The 21,026-nt window shown below is 42.0% G+C and overlaps 1 protein-coding gene across 1 annotated transcript; it reads right to left on the bottom strand.

Moving 5' to 3' along the window:
* Positions 1 to 271: 271 nt before the first annotated feature.
* Positions 272 to 19,717, bottom strand: eif4a3 (eukaryotic translation initiation factor 4A3). The gene is made up of 12 exons (XM_024267376.2): positions 19,444 to 19,717; positions 13,140 to 13,212; positions 12,999 to 13,065; positions 12,867 to 12,929; positions 12,662 to 12,794; positions 12,514 to 12,594; positions 2,674 to 2,815; positions 2,465 to 2,603; positions 1,955 to 2,070; positions 1,713 to 1,820; positions 1,505 to 1,632; positions 272 to 403 (listed from the first exon to the last, which is right to left on the bottom strand). The coding sequence occupies exons 1-12, from the start codon at positions 19,595 to 19,597 to the stop codon at positions 387 to 389; spliced, it is 1,221 nt and encodes a 406-aa protein (XP_024123144.1). The 5' UTR covers positions 19,598 to 19,717; the 3' UTR covers positions 272 to 386.
* Positions 19,718 to 21,026: the final 1,309 nt, after the last annotated feature.

Genomic DNA, 21,026 nt, shown 5'->3' with positions numbered 1-21,026 from the left:
GACTGCTCTACCACTGCACCACGGCCGCCCCTAACCTGTTCTAACCTGTTTCACTTAAACAATTCTTTCCCAGTTCAAACCAGTTTGATTTAAACGATTCAGTTCCAGTTTAAACCGGTCTGTTAGTTTTTTTGGGCTTCTCCTTTAAATCCAGATATTCACTTTTACTGGTTTGTACAAATAAATATAGAAATTAAAGTTGTTTAAACAAATTCTTGTCGTCTGTGGATTATTGCATCTAAACAATGAAACGGCGCATCACCAACCTGAGAAATGTTGAACAAAAACAACTTTATTTACAAAACAACTGTCACTGCACAGGCAGTATTACTACAGAAAAAGGTAAAAACTGAGGAAAAAGGGGCGGGGCCTCCAGGTCATCCATGTTAGATCAGATCAGCCACTGTAGAGACAGGAACAAATGAATACATTTACTGCATCATGTGACTTCGGTTCAACAAATGAAACATCCTGTTCAGTGAAGTTACACCTGAACGACCAGGTAAGGCCTCCAGGTGTTTTCAACATCTACACCACTTTAACACACCGGCAGGAGAGAAACAACAGAAATCTAAACCTAGACAGAAGTCCCGCCCCTTAACTGTTGAAGGGCGGAGTCAGTCATCTGGCTGAGGTTTGACATCTGCTGTCATCCAACATTGAGGTGCGTTCACACTGAACTGCTCGCCGCAGGTGGGCGTGGGAGGAGCTATCAGCCTAACATGGAGCGTCAGTGCATGTCACAGTGCATGAATGTTGAGAGAGCAGGTTTATCTGTTAACAGTTCTAAACAAAACATCGCTATTCATTCATCATCTTCCTGACCGCTTCGTCCCATTCGGGGTCGCGGGGGTGCTGGAGCCTATCCCGGCTACTGAAGGGCGAAGGCGGGGTTCACCCTGGACAGGTCTCCAGTCTGTCTCAGGGCCTCAATCACACACATTCACTCTCACATTCACACCTAGGGACAATGTAGAGTCACCAATGAACCTATGAAGCATGTTTTTGGACGGTGGGAGGAAGCCGGAGTCCCCGGTGAAAACCCACACATGCACGGGGAGAACATGCAAACTCCACACAGAAAGGTCCCAGCCGGGAGTCGAACCGGGGCCTTCTCGCTGTGAGGCAAGAGCGCTAACCACTGCGCCACCGTGCAGCCCAGCGGGTTGAGGAATGAGATAAGGTTCAGGACCAAAACACTCACTGATTAGTATCCTAACTGCTAATCGAGTCACTGAAAACGCCACGTCACCAAAGCTGAGTTCCTGATTGGCTGATGCGACACGGCGACCTGTCAAACTTCAGATATTTACATTTTGGCTGCGCCGCCTGATTCACACCTTGCTGCTCAAATCGCCGTTCTCATCGCTGAAGGACTTCAGTTCACTTCTGTGCCACAGACCTAACACTGAAACTGGCCGCGCGAATCGTTGGGTGTGAATGCACCTTTAGAGAACCAAAGGACCGAAGATTGCAGTGCATCATGGGATGTTTAAGCTCTTACCGTTCATGGGCATCTCGTCGATCTGGGTGGAGTAGTACTGCTCAATGTCTCGCAGGATCCTGATGTCATCATTCTTAACAAAGTTGATGGCCACGCCCTTTCTGCCGTAGCGACCAGAGCGACCAATCCTGGAGCACGATTCCACAAACACAATTGTAGAAACCTTTGTTTTATTAAAACCACCTGAAAACAGGTGTGACGTGCGTACCTGTGGATGTAGAGCTCTCTGTTGTTGGGCAGATCGTAGTTGATGATCAGTGACACCTGCGGGACGTCCAAACCTCGAGCCCAGACGTCGGTAGAAATCAGGACACGACTGCGACACGAACAGGAAGAGCCAGTAAGGTAACATCATGTGGTAGTTTTATCAAAAACAACTTCACTGATGGACTTCTGGAACTCCAAACAGAATTCTCTTCAGGGATTTAAGGATAAGGGGTCAAAGGTCACCTGGCTCCAGACCGGAACTCCTTCATAATGGACTCTCGTTCCTTCTGAGGCATGTCTCCGTGCATGGACGACACGGTGAAGTTAGCCTCTCTCATCTTCTCCGTCAGCCAGTCCACCTGCAACACAGGCTGAATCTATTACCCACAAAGCATTGCTTCTAGTTCCTGTTGGTGGGTGGTGCTCCAGATGTTTTCATACTAAAATGGAAGTGAACCTGTTCTGTTTACAACCCAGACAGTGATCATTCTGTTAGTAAACAAAAAGTTCTGTTAAAAGGCTGAGCCACTGCTAATGAAACAGAACTAGGATGAGACTATTTCCTGGGAGGGAGCTGTGGATGATCAGAGAACGAAGAGTTTTAGCTGGAGCCTCTTTCTGGACATTTTGTTCTTCCGGAGAAGCGACTCCCGAACTCTGGAGTCTTCATGACTGCAGCTGGCTCAGGCTCCTGGATGCAGACCGTCTGCCGGTCTGTCCTGGACTTGGTGTGAGCCGGGTGGGGGCACCAACCTTTCTTTTGGTGTTGCAGAAGATGACGGCCTGTGTGATGGTCAGAGTGTCGTACAGGTCACACAGAGTGTCGAACTTCCACTCCTCCCTCTCCACAGCCACGAAGAACTGCTTGATCCCCTCCAGGGTCAGCTCATCACTGCGGCAGACAGACGACACGTCACTCGCTGCCGCCAGGTCGGCGCTCTCAGAGCTCACCTGGAACTCACCGTTTGACCAGAATACGGATCGGGTCGGTCATGAACTTATTGGTCATCTCCAGAATCTCGTGTGGCAGCGTGGCGCTGATCAGCACCACCTGCGTGGCAGGAGGCAGGTAGCGGTACACATCGTAGATCTGCTCCTTGAATCCTAAACAAGACAAGACAGCGAGTGTGACCACCAGGCGGTCACATGACCACCAGGCGGTCACATGACCACCAGGCGGTCACATGACCACCAGACAATAAGTGTGTTTGAGATCCCCTGGCGCCTCGCCTCCATCGTCGGCGAGACTAAGCTGCTGCAGGAGGGGGCGGAGAAAGGCGCCTGAGATGAAGGTGAACGACGAGACTGTACGAGATCAAGGAGTTGGGGGTTGTCCTCAACATTTGGTTGAATCTTCATATTCCACTCCTCCTAGTATGATCTGTGCTGTTATGCCTTTCATATTATTTTTAACATCTGTCAGAGTGAAGCAGATGAAAAAATAGCTCCTAGATGAATTTCGTATGCACTGTCCCAAGTAAATAAATAAAATAGATATTAAAGTTAATTTTGAAAACAACAGTAACACACATAACCACAGATTATTTAAAATCTTTTTTTTATCAGTGATTCACTACCTTCCAGAAAGACTAAAAAAATACACCGATGTCCTTCATTTAGCACCAGTTATTCCTGATCAGCGTCACATCGAACTACAAGAATCTTCAGGACACCATTTCCCACAATGCATTGTTTTGTAGTCCTGAAGGCGGCTTGAAGCCAGCGCAGTACCTATTTTCTGGCTTCGCTGGCTTACGAAGGCGCCTTGAACACGCCCTGTTCAAAATCGTATCGGTCCACATCTTGATTGTTTCCTCATGAGCTCCATGGTACTTCAAGATACCCAATATCAATAGCTGAGAGCAGCTGCTGTCTCCAAGTGAGAAGGGGCCGCTGCTTCCATCTGGTTGCAATCATCTTTTTGCATCTGTTAAACCAGCGAGAAAGATGCTTCTTCAGCTTATTAATTTTTAACTGTTTAAGGTTATTCAGAAGTAACAAAGAAGAAGAAAGAGGAACATAAATTTGCAATAAAATAGAAAGATTATTTGTCACCATCATCCAAAACTGTGCCACTCCGGCGCATTCCCAGGTCATGTGGTAAAAAGTTCCAATTGCCCACGAGGGGCAAAGTGTAAACTTACATAGTCTGCATGGTGTCATATATGTTCTGTGAATGAAGTTAAAGTGAATTTGTTGGTGATCTGGGTTTCTAGGTGACTGCTTAACTGTATCCCAAATGTTATCCCAGTCCAAATTAGAGTCAAGGTCTTTAATATCTCAACGCCACAGCAGATCTAGCTTCAGTGGGAGGGAAGAGATTCTTAAAAAGTGATTGTATAGTTTTGAAGCAATTCGTCTGCCTCCATGATTGTCACTCAAAAGCTTTAAAAATGGGTGTTCTACAAGGGGTGATTGCCATGGTACACCATGTTTTCATTGCAGTTCGCAGCTGTAAATAAAAGAAGAAAGTTGAACGTCGTAGATGAAACTGCAGAGAGAGTTCTTCAAATGTACAGTTCTTTGTTTCCAAACACCTTTCCCAAAGATCGAACTCTTGTCAAACCACTCTTTGCAATTGGCAGCTCTGATAGGGACTTGATTAATAAATTATGATTATTAAATATGGGTGTAAGTGAGTTCCATCGGTTTAATATGGCAGATGCCTTTTTAGCTGTTTTCCAAGTTGTGATTGCGTAAGACACGATTGGTCCAAACCTTATGTTGTATTGTTTTAGACATGTTTGCAAAAATCACTTCATCTAGTCCAGGGGTCGGCAACCCAAAGTGTTGAAAGAGCCACTTTGGACCAATACAATAAAAAACAAATATGTCTGGAGCCGCATAAATTGAAACGGCTTACACTGTAAGTAACACATGGAGAATGTGTCGAATAAACAATTATTTCTCCTGCTGCGTGTCCTCGTGTCATATAAGCTTCATTTTTGGCCTCATGACAAGTTGGTGAGACATTGCAGTGTCATACTACCTGACAAAAGCTGAATAGCCTCAAAACGAACATTTGAGCTTTTATTTTGACATCCCTCAATGACACAACGAGAGGGGGTCCTGATCAGTCTCTCCCTCATTCTCACTCCAGGTGCAGGAAGAATTCAAACATAACAGGACAAAATCATAAATGTTCAACAGTCAGACAACAAAACACATTGAGGAAAACCCAAACTTAAATCCAATTCCAGTCAGACAGGCAAAAGAACGGGTAACCCACAATTCCTTGCGCTGCCAGACCGACAGCAAGCCCAGCGTGAGACCATCACTACAATATGAATGAATTACAGTTTGTTTCATTGCTTTGATGAAATTAAAGAAATGCAATAAAGAAATACGATTTTTGATGTCATTTTTATTTAGAGGATTTGAAAAAAAACACAAAAATGTAAGGTGCACCTTTAAGGTGCTTCCACACTGGCCGCGTCAATCAAAACTTTCAATGAAGAGTCAATATAAGCGCGTGCACACCTAAATTCCTGCCCTCCAAGTCTGGAGCGCGCGTGAGTCTTATAGTCAGACATTTAAAAGGACAGAGTTGTGAAAACAAAAGTCTTCAGAAAGATTTGGGGGATTTTCAACACTTTTACTTTCGGTTCTCCCTGTTGTAGATGCAGATGAGCGCTAATGAACAGTAAAAATACAATAGAAGGACAATCTCCTCCCCGCCACGCACCGCACGCGGCCGGTGGATGAGACCTGCACATCGCCGCGCTCAGCAGGTGGTATCCACACCGGAGCAGCGCGGTCACGCACGCAGTGGCGGGGAGGAGATTCTTCTTCTATTCTTCTTCTACTGTTCATTAGCGCTCATCTCATCTTGGTGTCATATTAACCTGACCGGACACAAACCGTAATGATTCATTTCTCCTTCGTGATCACGTTTGGTACTTCTGTGCTTTGAAGCAGACTCCGCCCACAAGCAGCTCCCGCGCTGAATCTTCAATCCGGTTCAAGATTTCCACGCACAGTTACAGCTCTGAGCTGCCGCGACTGTGCGTGGAAATCTTGAACCGGATTGAAGATTCAGCGCGCTCAATGCGTGCCGATTTGTACGTGGAGCTCGTGACCCGACTTCAAAACCCGCGTAGCAACGTGCGCTCACGTGCGCTCCAGACGCACGGGCAGGAATTCTGCTGTGCGCTGACTCAGACGGCGTGGAAGCATCTACACCCATCTCACAACAACTGGAAAACGTAAAGGATGTTTGTGTCATGTTTGTCCTCCTACAGAAATCGTATTAAAACAAAAATATTGTGGCAGCCTGACTGTTAATTTAGAAATAGTTCCTTGTTAGTGGGTGGAGTTAGTGTCTGTTCTTGTGTTGCATTATGGGACTTGAGTGTTTTACCGGCACCATGAGTGAGAGTGGTGTGTGTATGAGTGAGGCTCCTCACAGTGTCGGCTGTTCTGTGGTTCCGTACTGGTAAATAAATGGTGGTCACAATGTTGACACCAACTGATTTACATGGCCTGCGTGTACGGTTTCGTGCAATGTATGGGACACAAGTGATCTCTGGATTCAAACCTGCCAGCCATCTGCTTAGTTCTGCTCCCACCCAAATCGCTACAATATATTTCCTTCTAACATTTTTTATCATTTTCAAACATTTTTGAAAAAGCGCCAATGAGCCGCAAGGGGGTGCTTAAAGAGCCGCATGTGGCTCCGGAGCCGCAGGTTGCCGCCCCCCGATCTAGTCTGTAGGGTGCGACTAGATTTTCTTCTAAATTATGCCATGCTACCGCTGGACTGGTTTTAAACCAATGAGTCAGAGGCCGCAGTGTAAAAGCTTGATGATATAACCTAAAGTTGGGAAGAGATAGACCGCCATGAGATCGTTCTATCTGTATTGTTGATAACTTGAGCCGGGAGCGCTTACCGTTCCAGATAAATTTTGGTATTGACAGCTGCAATCTGTCCCAAAACTGAGCTGGTGGGGGTAAGGTTAGCATAGAGCTTATGAAGTTGATACGCGGCTGCACATTCATTCCAACTATAGCTATACGAGCCCTCAGTGATATAGGTAGTGTAGACCAGTTAACTAAGTTGTGAGAAATCTTTGTAAAAGCATTTCCAAAATTATCGCCTATAATGGTTTTTAAAGATGCAGAAATATCAATGCCCAAATACTTAATTTTTGGACTATAGGAATATCAAGTGGAGGTGACATCACCCTCATGGAGTCATTTAAGGGCAACAGGGCTGACTTTGACCAATGCATTTTATATCCAGAATATTACCAACATTTTTGAAAATTGACCAAATCTTAGTTATAGACTGTTGTGCGTTTCCAGTGTAAAAGAGAATGTCATTTGCATACAGGGAGACATAATGTTTGGTTCCATGAAGTGTAATAGGAGTAATACTGTCACACAATAGAATCGTTTGAGTACCAGTGAACGTGCAAAGAGCAGGGGACTCAAGGGGAAACCTTGTCTGGTACCCCTAGAAATGTTGAATAATGAAGAGCAGGATGTACCTGTAAGAACCATAGCAGTGGGGATAAGATACAATATTTTAACTATATTAATAAATGTTAAGTCCTGTCCAAAAGCTTGAGCTCATTCAAAGTGATGGGCTTACTCAAGTTTGTAAGGTCCTCAGATGTAAGTTGACTCAGCTCAATACCATTTAGAAAGTTATCCACCATAGTTTTGTCATAGGTCACCTCTGAAGTTCCATATAAAAATCACAGAAAACGTGATTTATCTGAGGAGGTTCGGTTAAGATGGTGTCATCCTTTCCTCTGATTGAGGTTATCTATAAACTGTTCATTTGCCTTTAGTCTAAGGGTAAGTAAATGACTGGGTTTAGAGCCATTAAAATAACATGATTGTCTAGTTCTATGTATGAGGAACTCAGCCCGACGTTTGAGAATGGCATTAATCTCTTTCTTCACTAATTCATATTGAGTGGCAATAGTTTGATTAAAATGTAGCTGTAGTCTGGCATTTAAAGCTGAAAGCCTACTTTCAAGAGCCAGAAATTTAGCTGTGTTAGCTTTTCTTTGGTTAGACGAATATAGTGTAACATTGTTCCTTATAAAACCCTTCAATGCATCCCACAGGATCCTTGGGACCTTGACTGATCCACTATTGATATTAATAAATCCGTTGAGTTCACACAGGAATTGTTGTTTAAAGGCTTCATCACGGCGTAGTGCAGTGTTGAACCGCTTTGGATAGAGAACCAGAAATAGACACCAAGACAGTAACTGCTTTGTGATCTGACAGAGATACTAATTGCTGAGTTGCCTCATAAACCTTATAAAAAAGGTTTTTTGATGAAAAAAATATAATCTATTCTTAAAAAAGATTTGTGTCTTGGTGATAGATGGGTAAAATCTAAAACATTTAGTAAGCGCCATAAGTCTTCCAATCCCAAATTTTCTTTGAAATCTTGTAGAGTTTTAGATGCCCTCTCCCGTTCTAAAGTGGCTGTTTTTCCAGATCTATCTAGTGTAAGATCCAAAACGGCATTGAAGTCTGCCCCTATGATAAATCCAAAGCCTGTGATATCCAGGAGTGCTTTATTTAAATGGTCAAAAAACAATTTTTCAAAGCTATTGGGGGCGTAGGCAGAAACCAAAGCAATATTTCCATTTTCAATGTGCACTTTAGCAATGGCAATTCTACCCATGTCATCAGACAAACATCTCCATCCATCTTCTTGACCGCTTAGTCCCTTTCGGGGTCACGGGGGTGCCGGAGCCTATCCCGGCTACTGAAGGGCGAAGGCGGGGTTCACCCTGGACAGGTCGCCAGTCTGTCACAGGGCCTCAATCACACACCCATCCACTCTCACATTCACACCTAGGGGCAATTTAGAGTCACCAATTAACCTATGAAGCATGTTTTTGGACGGTGGGAGGAAGCCGGAGTCCCCGGTGAAAACCCACGCATGCACGGGGAGAACATGCAAACTCCACACAGAAAGGTCCCAGCCGGGATTCGAACCGGGGCCTTCTCGCTGTGAGGCAAGAGCGCTAACCACTGCGCCACCGTGCAGCCCCAGACAAACATCTCTTAATTTAAAATTTAAATTCCGTCCACAAATAATTCCCACCCCTTTGGACTTGTTAGAGGCAGAGGAATGTGCAATCACCTTAAACAATTTCTTGGCGAGGCGATGTATGTCAGCCTCAATTAAGTGAGTTTCCTGCAACATAATTACTTGTGCACCTTTTTTGCGTAAAAAATCTAGAACAGCTGCCCGTTTGGTGGGGTTGTTTAGTCCTCTTACATTAAGACTAAAGAAATTTAAAGTGGGTCTGTCAGTCATTGTGTTAAAAAGAGAAACATATGTAAGATATTGGTAATCTTAAGGTAAAAGAGTAAAGTTGTGACACAACTGAGAAATACGATATTCCATTCTCTGGACAGAACATACAATATACCATTTAAACTATGGCAACACATAAAAAATTCAAAAAGAAATTTGGTAGATTCAGGAGAAGTAAAAAAAAAACAATCTACCTCCACCCTGAAAAAATGGGTGAGAAAAAAAAAATCAGCTGGTGTATCTTCTACCACTGAATGAGAGGCTACACTCAAAGTAAAGAAGCGAGAAAAACTAAAATTACTACTCCTTGCTCTGATGCCATTAATGCTAGGATAAGCATAAAGAGAGAGAGAGAGAAAAAAGTCCTATCATTTAAAATTAGCATTAGTTGTAGACCAGTATAATAAAAACCCACCTAATTTGTACTTCCACTAGAAATATTTTACTGACTAAAATTTGGTCAAGTAAGTAAACATCCTTTTTTGGGAAGAACTGCCAGACAGAAAAATAGATAAACATTTAAACTCAAAACAGATTCTGTATTATTAAACATGGAATAGTTACAATAAATGCTAGGTGCATTTAGTATTGTCTGTCAGTCTGCTGATAAAATAAAGTGCCAATATTACAAGTGTACACGGACTTAGAAGGCTAGATGTTACCCTGCAGGAAGGATTTTGCGCTCTCCGGGTCTCTGAACATCTTCAGAGCTCCATTAATCTTGAAGGACAACACAGCAGGATAGCCCATCCGGAAGCGGATATTCCTCTTTATCAGCTCCACGCAGACGGGGTTAAACGCCCGGCGACAGGCGCGAACGGCAGGCGGGATTTCTGGTAGGATGCAAAGCTGTCGGCCATCGTGTTTCAGCTCCTTCGCCGTCCGAGCAGCTGAGAGGATCGCCGCCACATCTTTGGAGTAGTGGAGTTTGATGATGACTGGCTGCGGTCGAGCATCTGCGGGCGGTCCGGAGATTCTGTCCACTCTAATGATGGTCACGGAGGTGACGGATAGTCCCACCAGTTTGGGAATAAACTTCTCAAAGAACGCCACGGGATCCTTGCCTTCCACGGATTCTTTTAGATTGAGGATCCGTATGTTATCTCGTCTGGAGTGGCCCTCCAAATCAATTATTTTAGCTCCAAACGGAGGGTGATGAAAAAATAGTGTCTAATATTTCAAACGTGACTTCCATTCAATGACGTCATCAACATCGCCGGTCTGCTAGCATTAGCGCGGCGCTTCCAGCGGTTTAATATCCACAACAACAGCGGTTTTATAACTTTAAAAAGGTCACACTACTACATAAAGTCATTACTTACATTTGAATGTAAACTTCTGTGGTTCAGAGCGCACCAAAGAGAAGAAAAGAGATTCTTCGCGCGATGCGGTTTACTCTCGCGATAGCGGACTTTGGACCTCTCTGTTCGGAGTGTGAAACTTAAAAAATAATAATTCGGGACACGACTTTGACTTCTACTGCCACTCCAAATCAAGGGGGAGGGCTGAGGGGGAGGGAGAAGGGGAGTATTCGGATCAGGCCTAATATTTCGGACGTGAGTTTCGTTAAATTATGTCATCAATATCACCGGTCCGCTAGCATTAGCGCGGAGCTTCCAGCGCTTGAATAAACATAACAACAGTTTTATAACGTTTACTCACATTTGAATGTATACTTCTGTGGTTCAGAGCGCACCAAAGGAAAGAAAGCGCTTCTTACTGCGGCGAGGTTTACTCTCGCGATAGTGGACTTTGGATCCCTATGTTTGGAGGGTGAAACTTAAAAAGTAATTTTGGACATGACCAACTGTTACTATAAATCAAGGGGTAGGGCTAAGGGGAAGGGAGGAGGGGAGTATTCAGATCGGGCCTACAATTCAACAGTTCAGAAAGAAATCTGATCCTCTGATCTGAACCGTTTTAGCCCTTCCGCTCTACTTGGCTTGTTTACATTAAAAGTGGGGTCATCTGGACCCCACCAGACAGTCCACTGACCTTTATTTTATCTTTGATTTTCACTAATGTCCATTGCAGACATAAAATCCTGTCCACCTTTGTCCACATTTGATGGAAGGAATCACACATCAATATGTGGGTGGAGTCATCTGGACCCCAAAGAGAGCGGAAGGGTTAAGGGACTCCTGTTGGGATTTTTGTGCAAACTGTCTCAACTGTTCACTGATGACCTGAATAGGGCTGGAACAATTATCCGGGTTCTCGAGTACTTGCAATCTGCTCTCGAAAATTCCAAGATCGCCGATTCGCGATCTTTATAAATATAGTGAAGTGTAGTAAAATATTATCAAAATATTATCTGGGGACGATGTATGTCATGCAGCATAGAGCCATCAGTCAGATTAATGTAGGATTTTAAGTTTACGAACTAAAACAAAGCTGAAAGAGCCGCGGTACCGCCACAGAAGTAAACACATCTTCGTGACGGTGAAGCTGCTGGTTTTCAAAGTAAAACTAGCGAGAGTTTTTCTTCATTCAAAAGTGGAGACTGAAGTTCCGCTCACAAACAGAACTTCTGAAAAAATGAATTAGCTTTAACATCGGAGCTTTAGCCTCGCACTGCTGAGAGGTAGATGTGATCAACAGGACTCAGACTTTTTTCATACAAGCTCTGAACGTAAAATGAAGAACTCTTGAGGATAGAAAACTGTGGAGAACATTTTCAGGTTTTGTTGTTAAATGATCCAAAACAGTAGTGATTAAAAAAAATGTATGTTGTTTATGTTGCTGCTGAACTTAACCAGAAGATTGACAAAAAAAGTTTAAAATTTCAGAAAATTTCTACCTGAATCTTTGTGTTTTTTATCAGTTTTGTTGATTCTGATCTCCTGTTCTAAATAAAGGTATAAATGGTGATGATTTGATACAAATAATTTCAATTTTCATCCATCCAGTAAATAAAAATACACATAGCAATAATCATTATATTAAAAAGTAAGAATCGTGGTGTGATTCGTGAATCGGATCGCCGCTTAAGCAATGATCCACAGCCCTAGATCTGAGCATCCCTTTAAATAATATCTTTGACTTCAGTCGTATTACTGCGACCATTACGTAACGCCTCGACCTGAACCGCCTTGACCTAAACCGCCTTGACCTGAACCGCCTTGACCTAAACCGCCTTGACCTAAACCGCCTTGACCTAAACCGCCTTGACCTAATCCGCCTTGACCTAAACCCAGCGTTCCAGGTGAGTTTCTTTGTTGTCCTCTCAGATTTCACAGGAGTTGGATCCTGCTGGAGGTTCCTTCCTAAACCTTCACTAAGAACGTTTCCTCTTCCTGCTGAACATCTAAAGAGGGAATGGTGATCCTCCTGCTCAGTACGTCGACCAAACCAACGCCGTCTTCCAGTCCTCCAACATGACCGCTGGAACGAAGCTCAGACCACACCCCCTTCCTGCTCTTTCAACACTAAACTAGAGGGGTTGGACTGAGTCAGATGACCAGCAGCTTTCAGCTCTGACAGCTGGCACAGTAAGCACAGAGGAGCTCACCTTTGTTCAGCATCTCATCTGCTTCATCCAGCACCAGCATCTTGATGGCTCTGGTCCTGAGACTGCGGCGGCGGATCATGTCTGGAGCGAGACACAGTCAGTGTTCCTGTCTTTGGCACTAGTGTTATGAGACTCACCGCTAACTCACCAAAAACCCGTCCCGGAGTCCCAGCCACCACGTGCTGGCCGTAGTCCAGCTTACGGATGTCCTCGCCGACGTTGGTTCCTCCGATGCAGGCGTGACACTGCACGTTCATGTAGTCTCCCAGAGCCAGCAGCACCTGCACAGAGCACCGTCACTGACACCGCAGACTCCACCGCACGAGCATGGCTGAACGCGGAGGCGGGGCTACCTTCTGAATCTGTCCTGCCAGCTCTCTGGTTGGAGCCAGAATCAGAGCCTGGGTCTCCCGGACCTGCAGACAGCAGAGCTTCAGATCGGTTCTGACCAGTCTGCACAGGAAACAAGAGCAGCAACAACTCACCTGGATGTCGAGGCACTGCAGGACTGAAATACAGAAAGTAGCCGTTTTTCCTGTTCCAGACTGGGACCTGAATGCAGCACAGGTCACATGTTACAGCACGGAGGACCAGAGCACCAACACGAGTCTGCGGTCTAGACTTACTGAGCGATGACGTCTCGGCCTTTGATGATCTGCTTAATGGCTCTCTGCTGAATGGCCGACGGCTTCTCGAAGCCTGCAACAGAACCAGAACCCAGTGAAGTTCTGCCCGTCCTCATTCCAGCTGTAAAAACCCATTCTGAGAACTTCTGAGGCGCCTCAAACTGATGGGGCCAAAGACGTGAGGGAAGCTGCTCTTCCACGTCAGATTCAACTCAATACAATTTTATTTCTATAGCCCAAAATCCCAAAGAAAATTTGCCTCTTTAGGCTTCATGCAGGTAATTTTAAAGATGCAGAAAATTAGTCATAAAATATGAACAATTGCTGAAGACTAAACTAGACCAAATAAACTGGTTATCCCTGCCCTTAGACCCTCCCTCCCAGTAAGGAAAAACTCCTAAAAAACCTGAGACAGGAAAAAAGAAGAAACCTTAGGGATTCCCACATGAGGGAGAGATCCCATCCCAGGACGGACAGGAGATACCAGAACAGTTAAAGAAAGATTAGCTTCTACAACTACGTATCTAGAAGAGTTCATTCAGATAAAGCTCAAGGACGAGTGATGATGAAGTCCACAGATGAAGCAGAAGTGTAGTCCACGAGCAGGAGGACTATGAGATCTCTAATTTAGGATGGGGCCACACCATTCAGAGCCTTATAGGTTAACAGGAGGATTTTGAACTTGATCCTGGATTCAACTGGAGAGAAGCTAACACCGGAGTGATGTGTTCTCTTCTACTAGTTCCTGCTAACAATCTTGCTGCTGCATTCTGGACAAGCTGAAAACTTTTTAAAGAACTTTTCGGACTATTAGTAAAGAGTTACAGTAATCCAGTCTAGACGTAACAAATGCATGGATGAGATTTTCAGCATCACTTTTAGATAACATATTTCTAGGGCTGTCAGATTTGTCGCGTTAAAAACGCGTTAATCTGACATGTGCTTGACGCCGACAATTTTTTTGACGCATTAACCATGGATTTTCTCATACGTGCCTTTCCATACCGCGCGCGGGCGTCCCGCCCTCTAACTCACCGGCTGCTCTCACTAGATCACGGGCGGGTCTCCAACCACCGAGCTGCTAGCTAAAACCGGCCAGCGCTAGGACCTGGAGAGCTCCTGCACCCTAACCCGGCTACGGTTCGCGTCCAGTACCACGTCTGGTGGTACCGGCTCGGGTCCGGTGCCGCGTCCCCCGACGTTCCGAACAGCAAGCGCACCGGGGGACGTTTTAAATGTTCTGGAGGTTTAAGCGTGATCCAACCCCAGCATAGCGGTCTGTCTGCCGGCATATTCATCGTGAGCTCCGCTGGACATCGAGCTGCAGCCAGAGAACGCGGCCCAGTCTCAGTAAAATGCGTACATATGTCACAATTTGGGAAATACCGTGTATAATATACGCCAAAAACGGGTTTTGAGTGCATATAATACGCGCGGTCCTAAACGTGTTAAATGTGTTCTCCACGTTTGACACGTCCCCTGGTGGAGGCGTGAGCATCACAGACAGCCCCACAAACAAATTGCTTTTCTAACCCTAACCATAACCGTAATCCTAACCTTAACCGGGAACGACGTCATTTAGAAAAGAGCCGGAGGATTTCTGACCACATGATCAAAACGAAACCTAAAAAGTGTGTATATTGTACGCCGGCGCAACCCATTCTCTACCATTGCGTATCATATGCACGCAAAAAGCGTGTATTATACACGATATTTCAGAGCGTAAAGTCGTGGAATAAAATACTGATTTCACATGTATTTTTGTGGTTCTTTTGACTAGCTTTGCAATGGTACCTCCTCGTCTTTGATTCCACAAATAATGAGAACGTTATGATACTTTGAACTCTCATCTTTGCTTGAGGTCACAAACAAAAACACCATGAATCTCTAATTTTCTGACCTATCTGAATGATCTTTATACGATTCTATAAGTCTCTTTAAGTCATTTCCAGTGACATGATTAGATCAGTCGAGTGAATGTAAAGATTTTAGTCACATAGCTATTATTATAGATTCAATACTTGATTGATTCTGTCTGCCGCAATCCATTTAGAGTACTTATTATGGAGTTATTCACTTTTTCATATTTCAGTTCAAACCAGAAGAAAGTTGTTCGGAGGAAAATGTATTAACATTCATATCCATGTCTGTGTTACCCTGTGATTCTAGAAGAACAGTTACATCAAATTAAAGTTAAATATTTAAACTCAAGCTTTCCTGTTTTTCATAAATCATTTTGGTAAAATCGTTAAGTTGTAAAATGTTCACTGCATTGAAGTTAGTTTTAGGTTGGATGTTCGGAAGTAAATTGCAAGATTTCCACCGAGGTGAAGTTAGTTGGACATTGGATATTCGACAGACTTTCGCTCTGGGCGTAGTTAGGGACCGTCAACAAATTAAAGTTTTACCATCAGCAAATAAAGGTTTTTCTTCAATAGCTTCTATGTTTTTATACTTAAATGGTCCTAATCACTCTAGAATATTAAAGTTAGCTCTGACCTATCGGGGTCAGCAATTAAGATTCACTTTGGATGCTTTTTCTATTTTTGGTCAATTTTGTACTGTAAATTTACGCCTTTTTCTTCAATAGCTTGGATGATTTTATGACTAATTGATCCAAATCACTCTAGAATATTAAAGTTTGATTAGATCTATCGGGGTCAGCAATTTAGATTGACCTTTGCTGCTTTTTCTATTTTTAATCATTTTTTTTACTGTAAATGTACGCGTTTTTTTTCAATAGCTTTCAGGTTTTCAAAACTAATTGGTCCAAATCACTCTAAAATGTTGAAGTTAACTCAGATCTATCGGGGTCAGCAATTTAGATTCACTTTGGAGGCTTTTTCTATTTTTTGTCAATTTTTTACTGTAAATTTACGCGTTTTTCTTCAATAGCCTCCATGATTTTCTAACTAATTGAACCAAATCACTCTAAAATTTTTAAGTTAGATGAGATCTATCGAGGTCAGCAATTTAGATTCACTTTGGATGTTTTTTCCTATTTTTTGTCATTTTTTTACTGTAAATGTACACGTTTTTCTTCAATAGCGTTCAGGCTTTCATAACTAATTGATCCAAATCACTCTAAAATAATAAAGTTTGATTAGATCTATCGGGGTCAGCAATTTAGATTGACCTTTGATGCTTTTTCTATTTTTAATCAATTTTTTACTGTAAATTTACGCGTTTTTTTTCAATAGCTTTCAGGTTTTCAAAACTAATTGGTCCAAATCACTCTAGAAAATTGAAGTTAACTTAGATCTATGGGGGTCAGCAATTTAGATTCACTTTGGATGCTTTTTCTGTTTTTTGTCAATTTTTTACTGTAAATTTACACGTTTTTCTTCAATAGCTTTTAGGTTTTTATGACTAATTGATCCAAATCACTCTAAAATATTAAAGTTTGATTAGATCTATTGGGGTCAGCAATTTAGATTCACTTTGAATGCCTTTTCCTTTTTTAGTCATTTTTTTACTGTAAATTTACGCATTTACGCAAATGACTCTAAAATATTAAGGTTCACTAAGACCTAATAGGGTCAGCAATTTAGATTCACTTTGGATGTAATAACTTATTGAAAAAAATATTTTCAGTGTACATATTTTTTAACTTCTTTGGTACAATAGCTTAAAGGTTATTAGACATGGGATAGTATGGCTTACTGAGTAATATTTTTAAGGCTTTAACTAATACCGGGAAGAGTTCAAAATTAGGACCAATTACGGATAAAAACCTGAAAGCTATTGAAAAAAAATGTGTAAATTTACGGTAAAAAACATGACTAAAAATATAAAAAGCACCCAAAGTGAATCTAAATTGCTGACCCTGATAGATCTGAGTTAACTTCAACATTTTAGAGTGATTTGGACCAATTAGTTTTGAAAACCTGAAAGCTATTGGAAAAAAAAACGCGTACATGTACAGTAAAAAAATGATCAAAAATAGAAAAAGCAGCAAAGGTCAATCTAAATTGCTGACCCGATAGAAGATCTAAGTTAACTTCAATATTTTAGAGTGATTTGGATCAATTAGTTTTGAAAACCTGAAAGCTATTGAAGAAAAACGCGTAAATTTACAGTAAAAAATTGATTAAAAATAGAAAAAGCATCCAAAGTGAATCTAAATTGCTGACCCGAAAGATCTTATCTAACTTCAATAATTTCAAAGTGATTTGGACCAATTAGTTATGAAAACCTGAAAGCTATTGAAGAAAAACGTGTAAATTTACAGTAAAAACTTGACAAAAAATAAAAAAAGCATCCAAAGTGAATATAAATAGCTGACCCCGATAGATCTTACTTAACTACAATATTTTAGAGTGATTTGGACCAATTTGTTTTGAAAACCTGAAAGCTATTGAAGAAAAACGTGTAAATTTATAGTAAAAAATTGACAAAAAAACAGAAAAAGCATCCAAAGAGAATCTAAATTGCTGACCCCGATAGATCTAAGTTAACTTCAATATTCTAGAGTGATTTGGATCAATTAGTCATAAAAACATGAAAGCTATTGAAGAAAAACACATAAATTTACAGTAAAAAAATCAACAAAAAATAGAAAAAACATCCAAAGTGAATCTAAATTGCTGACCCCGATAGATCTAAGTTAACTTCAATATTTTAGAGTGATTTGGATCAATTAGTTATAAAAACCTGAAAGCTATTGAAGAAAAACGCGTAAATTTACAGTAAAAAATTGACAAAAAATAAAAAAAAGCATCCAAATTGAATATAAATAGCTGACCCCGATAGATCTTACTTAACTACAATATTTTAGAGTGATTTGGACCAATTTGTTTTGAAAACCTGAAAGCTATTGAAAAAAAACGTGTAAATTTACAGTAAAAAACTGACAAAAAAAACAGAAAAAGCATCCAAAGTGAATCTAAATTGCTGACCCCGATAGATCTAAGTTAACTTCAATATTCTAGAGTGATTTGGATCAATTAGTTTTGAAAACCTGAAAGCTATTGAAAAAAAATGCGTACATTTACAGTAAAAAATTGATTAAAAATAGAAAAAGCATCAAAGGTCAATCTAAATTGCGGACCCCGATAGATCTTAGCTAACTTTAACATTCTAGAGTGATTTGGACCAATTAGTCATAAAAACCTGAAATTATTGAAGAAAAACGCGTGAATTTACAGTAAAAAAAATGACCAAAAATAGAAAAAGCCTCAAAAGTGAATCTAAATTGCTGACCCCGAAAGATCTTATCTAACTTCAATAATTTCAAAGTGATTTGGACCAATTAGTTATGAAAACCTGAACGCTATTGAAAAAAACGTGTAAATTTACAGTAATAAAATGACTAAAAACAGGAAAAGCATCCAAAATGAATCTAAATTGCTGACCCCGATAGATCTTAGTTAACTTTAATATTCTAGAGTGATTTGGATCAATTAGTCATAAAATCATCCAAGCTATTAAAAAAAAAAAAGTTTAAATTTACAGTAAACAAATGATTAAAAATAGGAAAAGCATCCAAAATGAATCTTAATTGCTGACCCCGATAGGTCAGAGCTAACTTTAATATTCTAGAGTGATTAGGACCATTTAAGCACAAAAACATAGAAGCTATTGAAGAAAAACCTTTATTTGCTGATGGTAAAACTTTAATTTGTTGACGGTCCCTAACTACGCCCAGAGCGAAAGTCTGTCGAATATCCAATATCCAACTAACTTCACCTCGGTAAGATTTCCTATGCGAGCCTTAGACATTCTAATATAAAAATGTCTGATGTAGGTCAGCGGGGACTGTAATCAGCGCACATTTCATCTAGTTGAGTCACATGGTTTGGAAGCTGCTGAAAACAATTTTATTCACTCGTGAATTTATTGATGCTGCTGGAAATCCGGGCTAAAAGTCTGTCGAACTTCCAACTTCAAACTAACGTCACCGCAGGACGTGTTCGCGATTCCTTTAGGATGGGAACCGTCTAATTCCTGAATCACGACTTTAGTTTATGCTAAATCGAAGATCGTGTCCGTAACAGGATTTAAACACACATCTAAGAAGCTAGTATTGGTCAGTTACGGATTAACACGACAGAAACTGTTTTTAGTCTGCGCAGCCGCACGCGGCTTTAGCATGTTAGCATGAAGGCTAAAGATGAGGCTCTTCTTCCCGCCACCGAAACAACGTTCAGATTAGACCGATCTCCCCGCTTCCATGTCAGCGATTCTAGGATGTATTTTGATACTGAGAACGATCGACTCCCGCTCGGACCGACACCGAACCACAGCGCGGACTCGGCCTCGCATGAGGAGCGAACCCTGGAGGCCTCAGGATCCACCGGCCTACCGTAAGCGTAGATGCCCCGGAGCAGGTCCTCACGGAGCCCCATGGTGTCGAAGGTGGGGGTGACGTCCACCTCCTCGCTGGTTTCAAACTCCACCTTGGTCATGTCCTCCTCCTTCAGGAGCCTCCTCCGGCCCGGTGTCCCTGCGGCGGCCATGTCGCTCGGGTCTGTTCACAACGAGTCGGTAGAATCCGCGGCGAAACCGCTGCGCTAGCTGCAAACAGGATGCTAACCACTCCACGTGTCGCGCTGCTTACGTCATCAACAGCCGACGAGCGTCATCAGGCGGAAGCGGGGTTATTTCGTATTAAAAAGATGAGAATCCTCCAACTGATACTATTGTGGGGAAAATCTGTCTTAAATATTTTGGCAAAACATTTATGATTAGATACATAAAAGGTGGACGTTTGTTTTAACCTAATTTGGAAAGATGTGTTTTCCTACAGGACACGTTAAGAAAGCTGATAAGGTATAGACCTTATCAGCTTTCTAATATTAAATCTGAGTCTTGTTTTGGCAAATTCCATACCCACAAATGTAAATATTCAAGTAGAAAACCATGTTTTGTTGATTTCATGTGTGAATTTAAATTATATGTATCATTCACTCAAATAACCAATAAGATGTGAAGACTGTCAATCTGTGATATTTAATATGTAATCATAGAATGTACTCCTCTTTTCTTTTCTTCTGTATTGATTTATATATTTTCCTGTCTATCAAAATGTTCAATAAAGCTTGTTTAAAAACAAGAAAATGTGAGAATCAAAGGTTTGATATTTCAGATGTTTCTGAGCTGTCCTTAAACTCATCTGCTCAGCATTCTGAGAACTTCTGTTCTGACCGGTCCGATTTGGGTTTGGCAGCAGACGTTTAGTTTCCTGGCAGCTCCGCTCAGAAGGAGATAAATGTGTTAAAGACCTGCTCTTTTCAACATGTCCGGGTGGACATGAAGAACATTCAGATTACAACATTTCTGAGATTCTCTTTATTCAAATCATGACTCAGGAGCAAATGAAAAAATGCAAGTTGAAAAAGATATTTATGATGTAGAAAATGTGCTGGGCGGGGCCACAAGCTCCGCCCCTTACTGCAAACAAATAGATCTGTGAACGGCTTTGTTTTCCTGGTATGAGTCGGAATCTGGATCAGAACCGGACGGATGGATAGAGATTGGGGGTGCGAGGGGCTGTAAGCTAGTGGGAAAGCAAGTAAACAGACGGATGATGGAAAATGGAGGCAGGCTCACTCCCCACCAACAGTACCGCCCACATTTCAGAGGTGAATTTCTGAAGAAGCCATGTCGCTCTGCAGAAACTAAGTCAAAGACTAAGACTCAGGATTCTGGACTTTGGCTAAAAACGGCACCAAATACAATGAAGAACACTTATAGATGAGAAGAGGATCGGAGCGGGCCTTCAGAACTGACGAGTTCTACAAAAGTCGAGCTTTCATTCATAAGACAACGTATCCAGGATGTGATGTCATGACCACCTGCAGGTTTTGAACATTTCCCAGCCGTCGTCCTCAATGACCACGTCTGCCTCTGCACTCCACCCACCAGTGAACTCGTCTGAGAATGACG

This window comes from Oryzias melastigma, linkage group LG18 (assembly GCF_002922805.2).
Source record: "Oryzias melastigma strain HK-1 linkage group LG18, ASM292280v2, whole genome shotgun sequence".
Classification (NCBI taxonomy): domain Eukaryota; kingdom Metazoa; phylum Chordata; class Actinopteri; order Beloniformes; family Adrianichthyidae; genus Oryzias; species Oryzias melastigma.
This window is presented reverse-complemented; position numbering and strand designations above follow the sequence as displayed.

Bases quoted from the DNA above. Each gene is read 5' to 3' on its own strand.
- eif4a3 (XM_024267376.2), bottom strand. From the start codon at position 19,597: ATGGCCGCCGCAGGGACACCGGGCCGGAGGAGGCTCCTGAAGGAGGAG. The intron at 12,795-12,866 runs GTAGCCCCGCCT...TGCTCTGTGCAG, and splicing joins TGGCAGGACAGATTCAGAAG to GTGCTGCTGGCTCTGGGAGA. The intron at 12,595-12,661 runs GTGAGTTAGCGG...GTCTCGCTCCAG, and splicing joins GACTCCGGGACGGGTTTTTG to ACATGATCCGCCGCCGCAGT.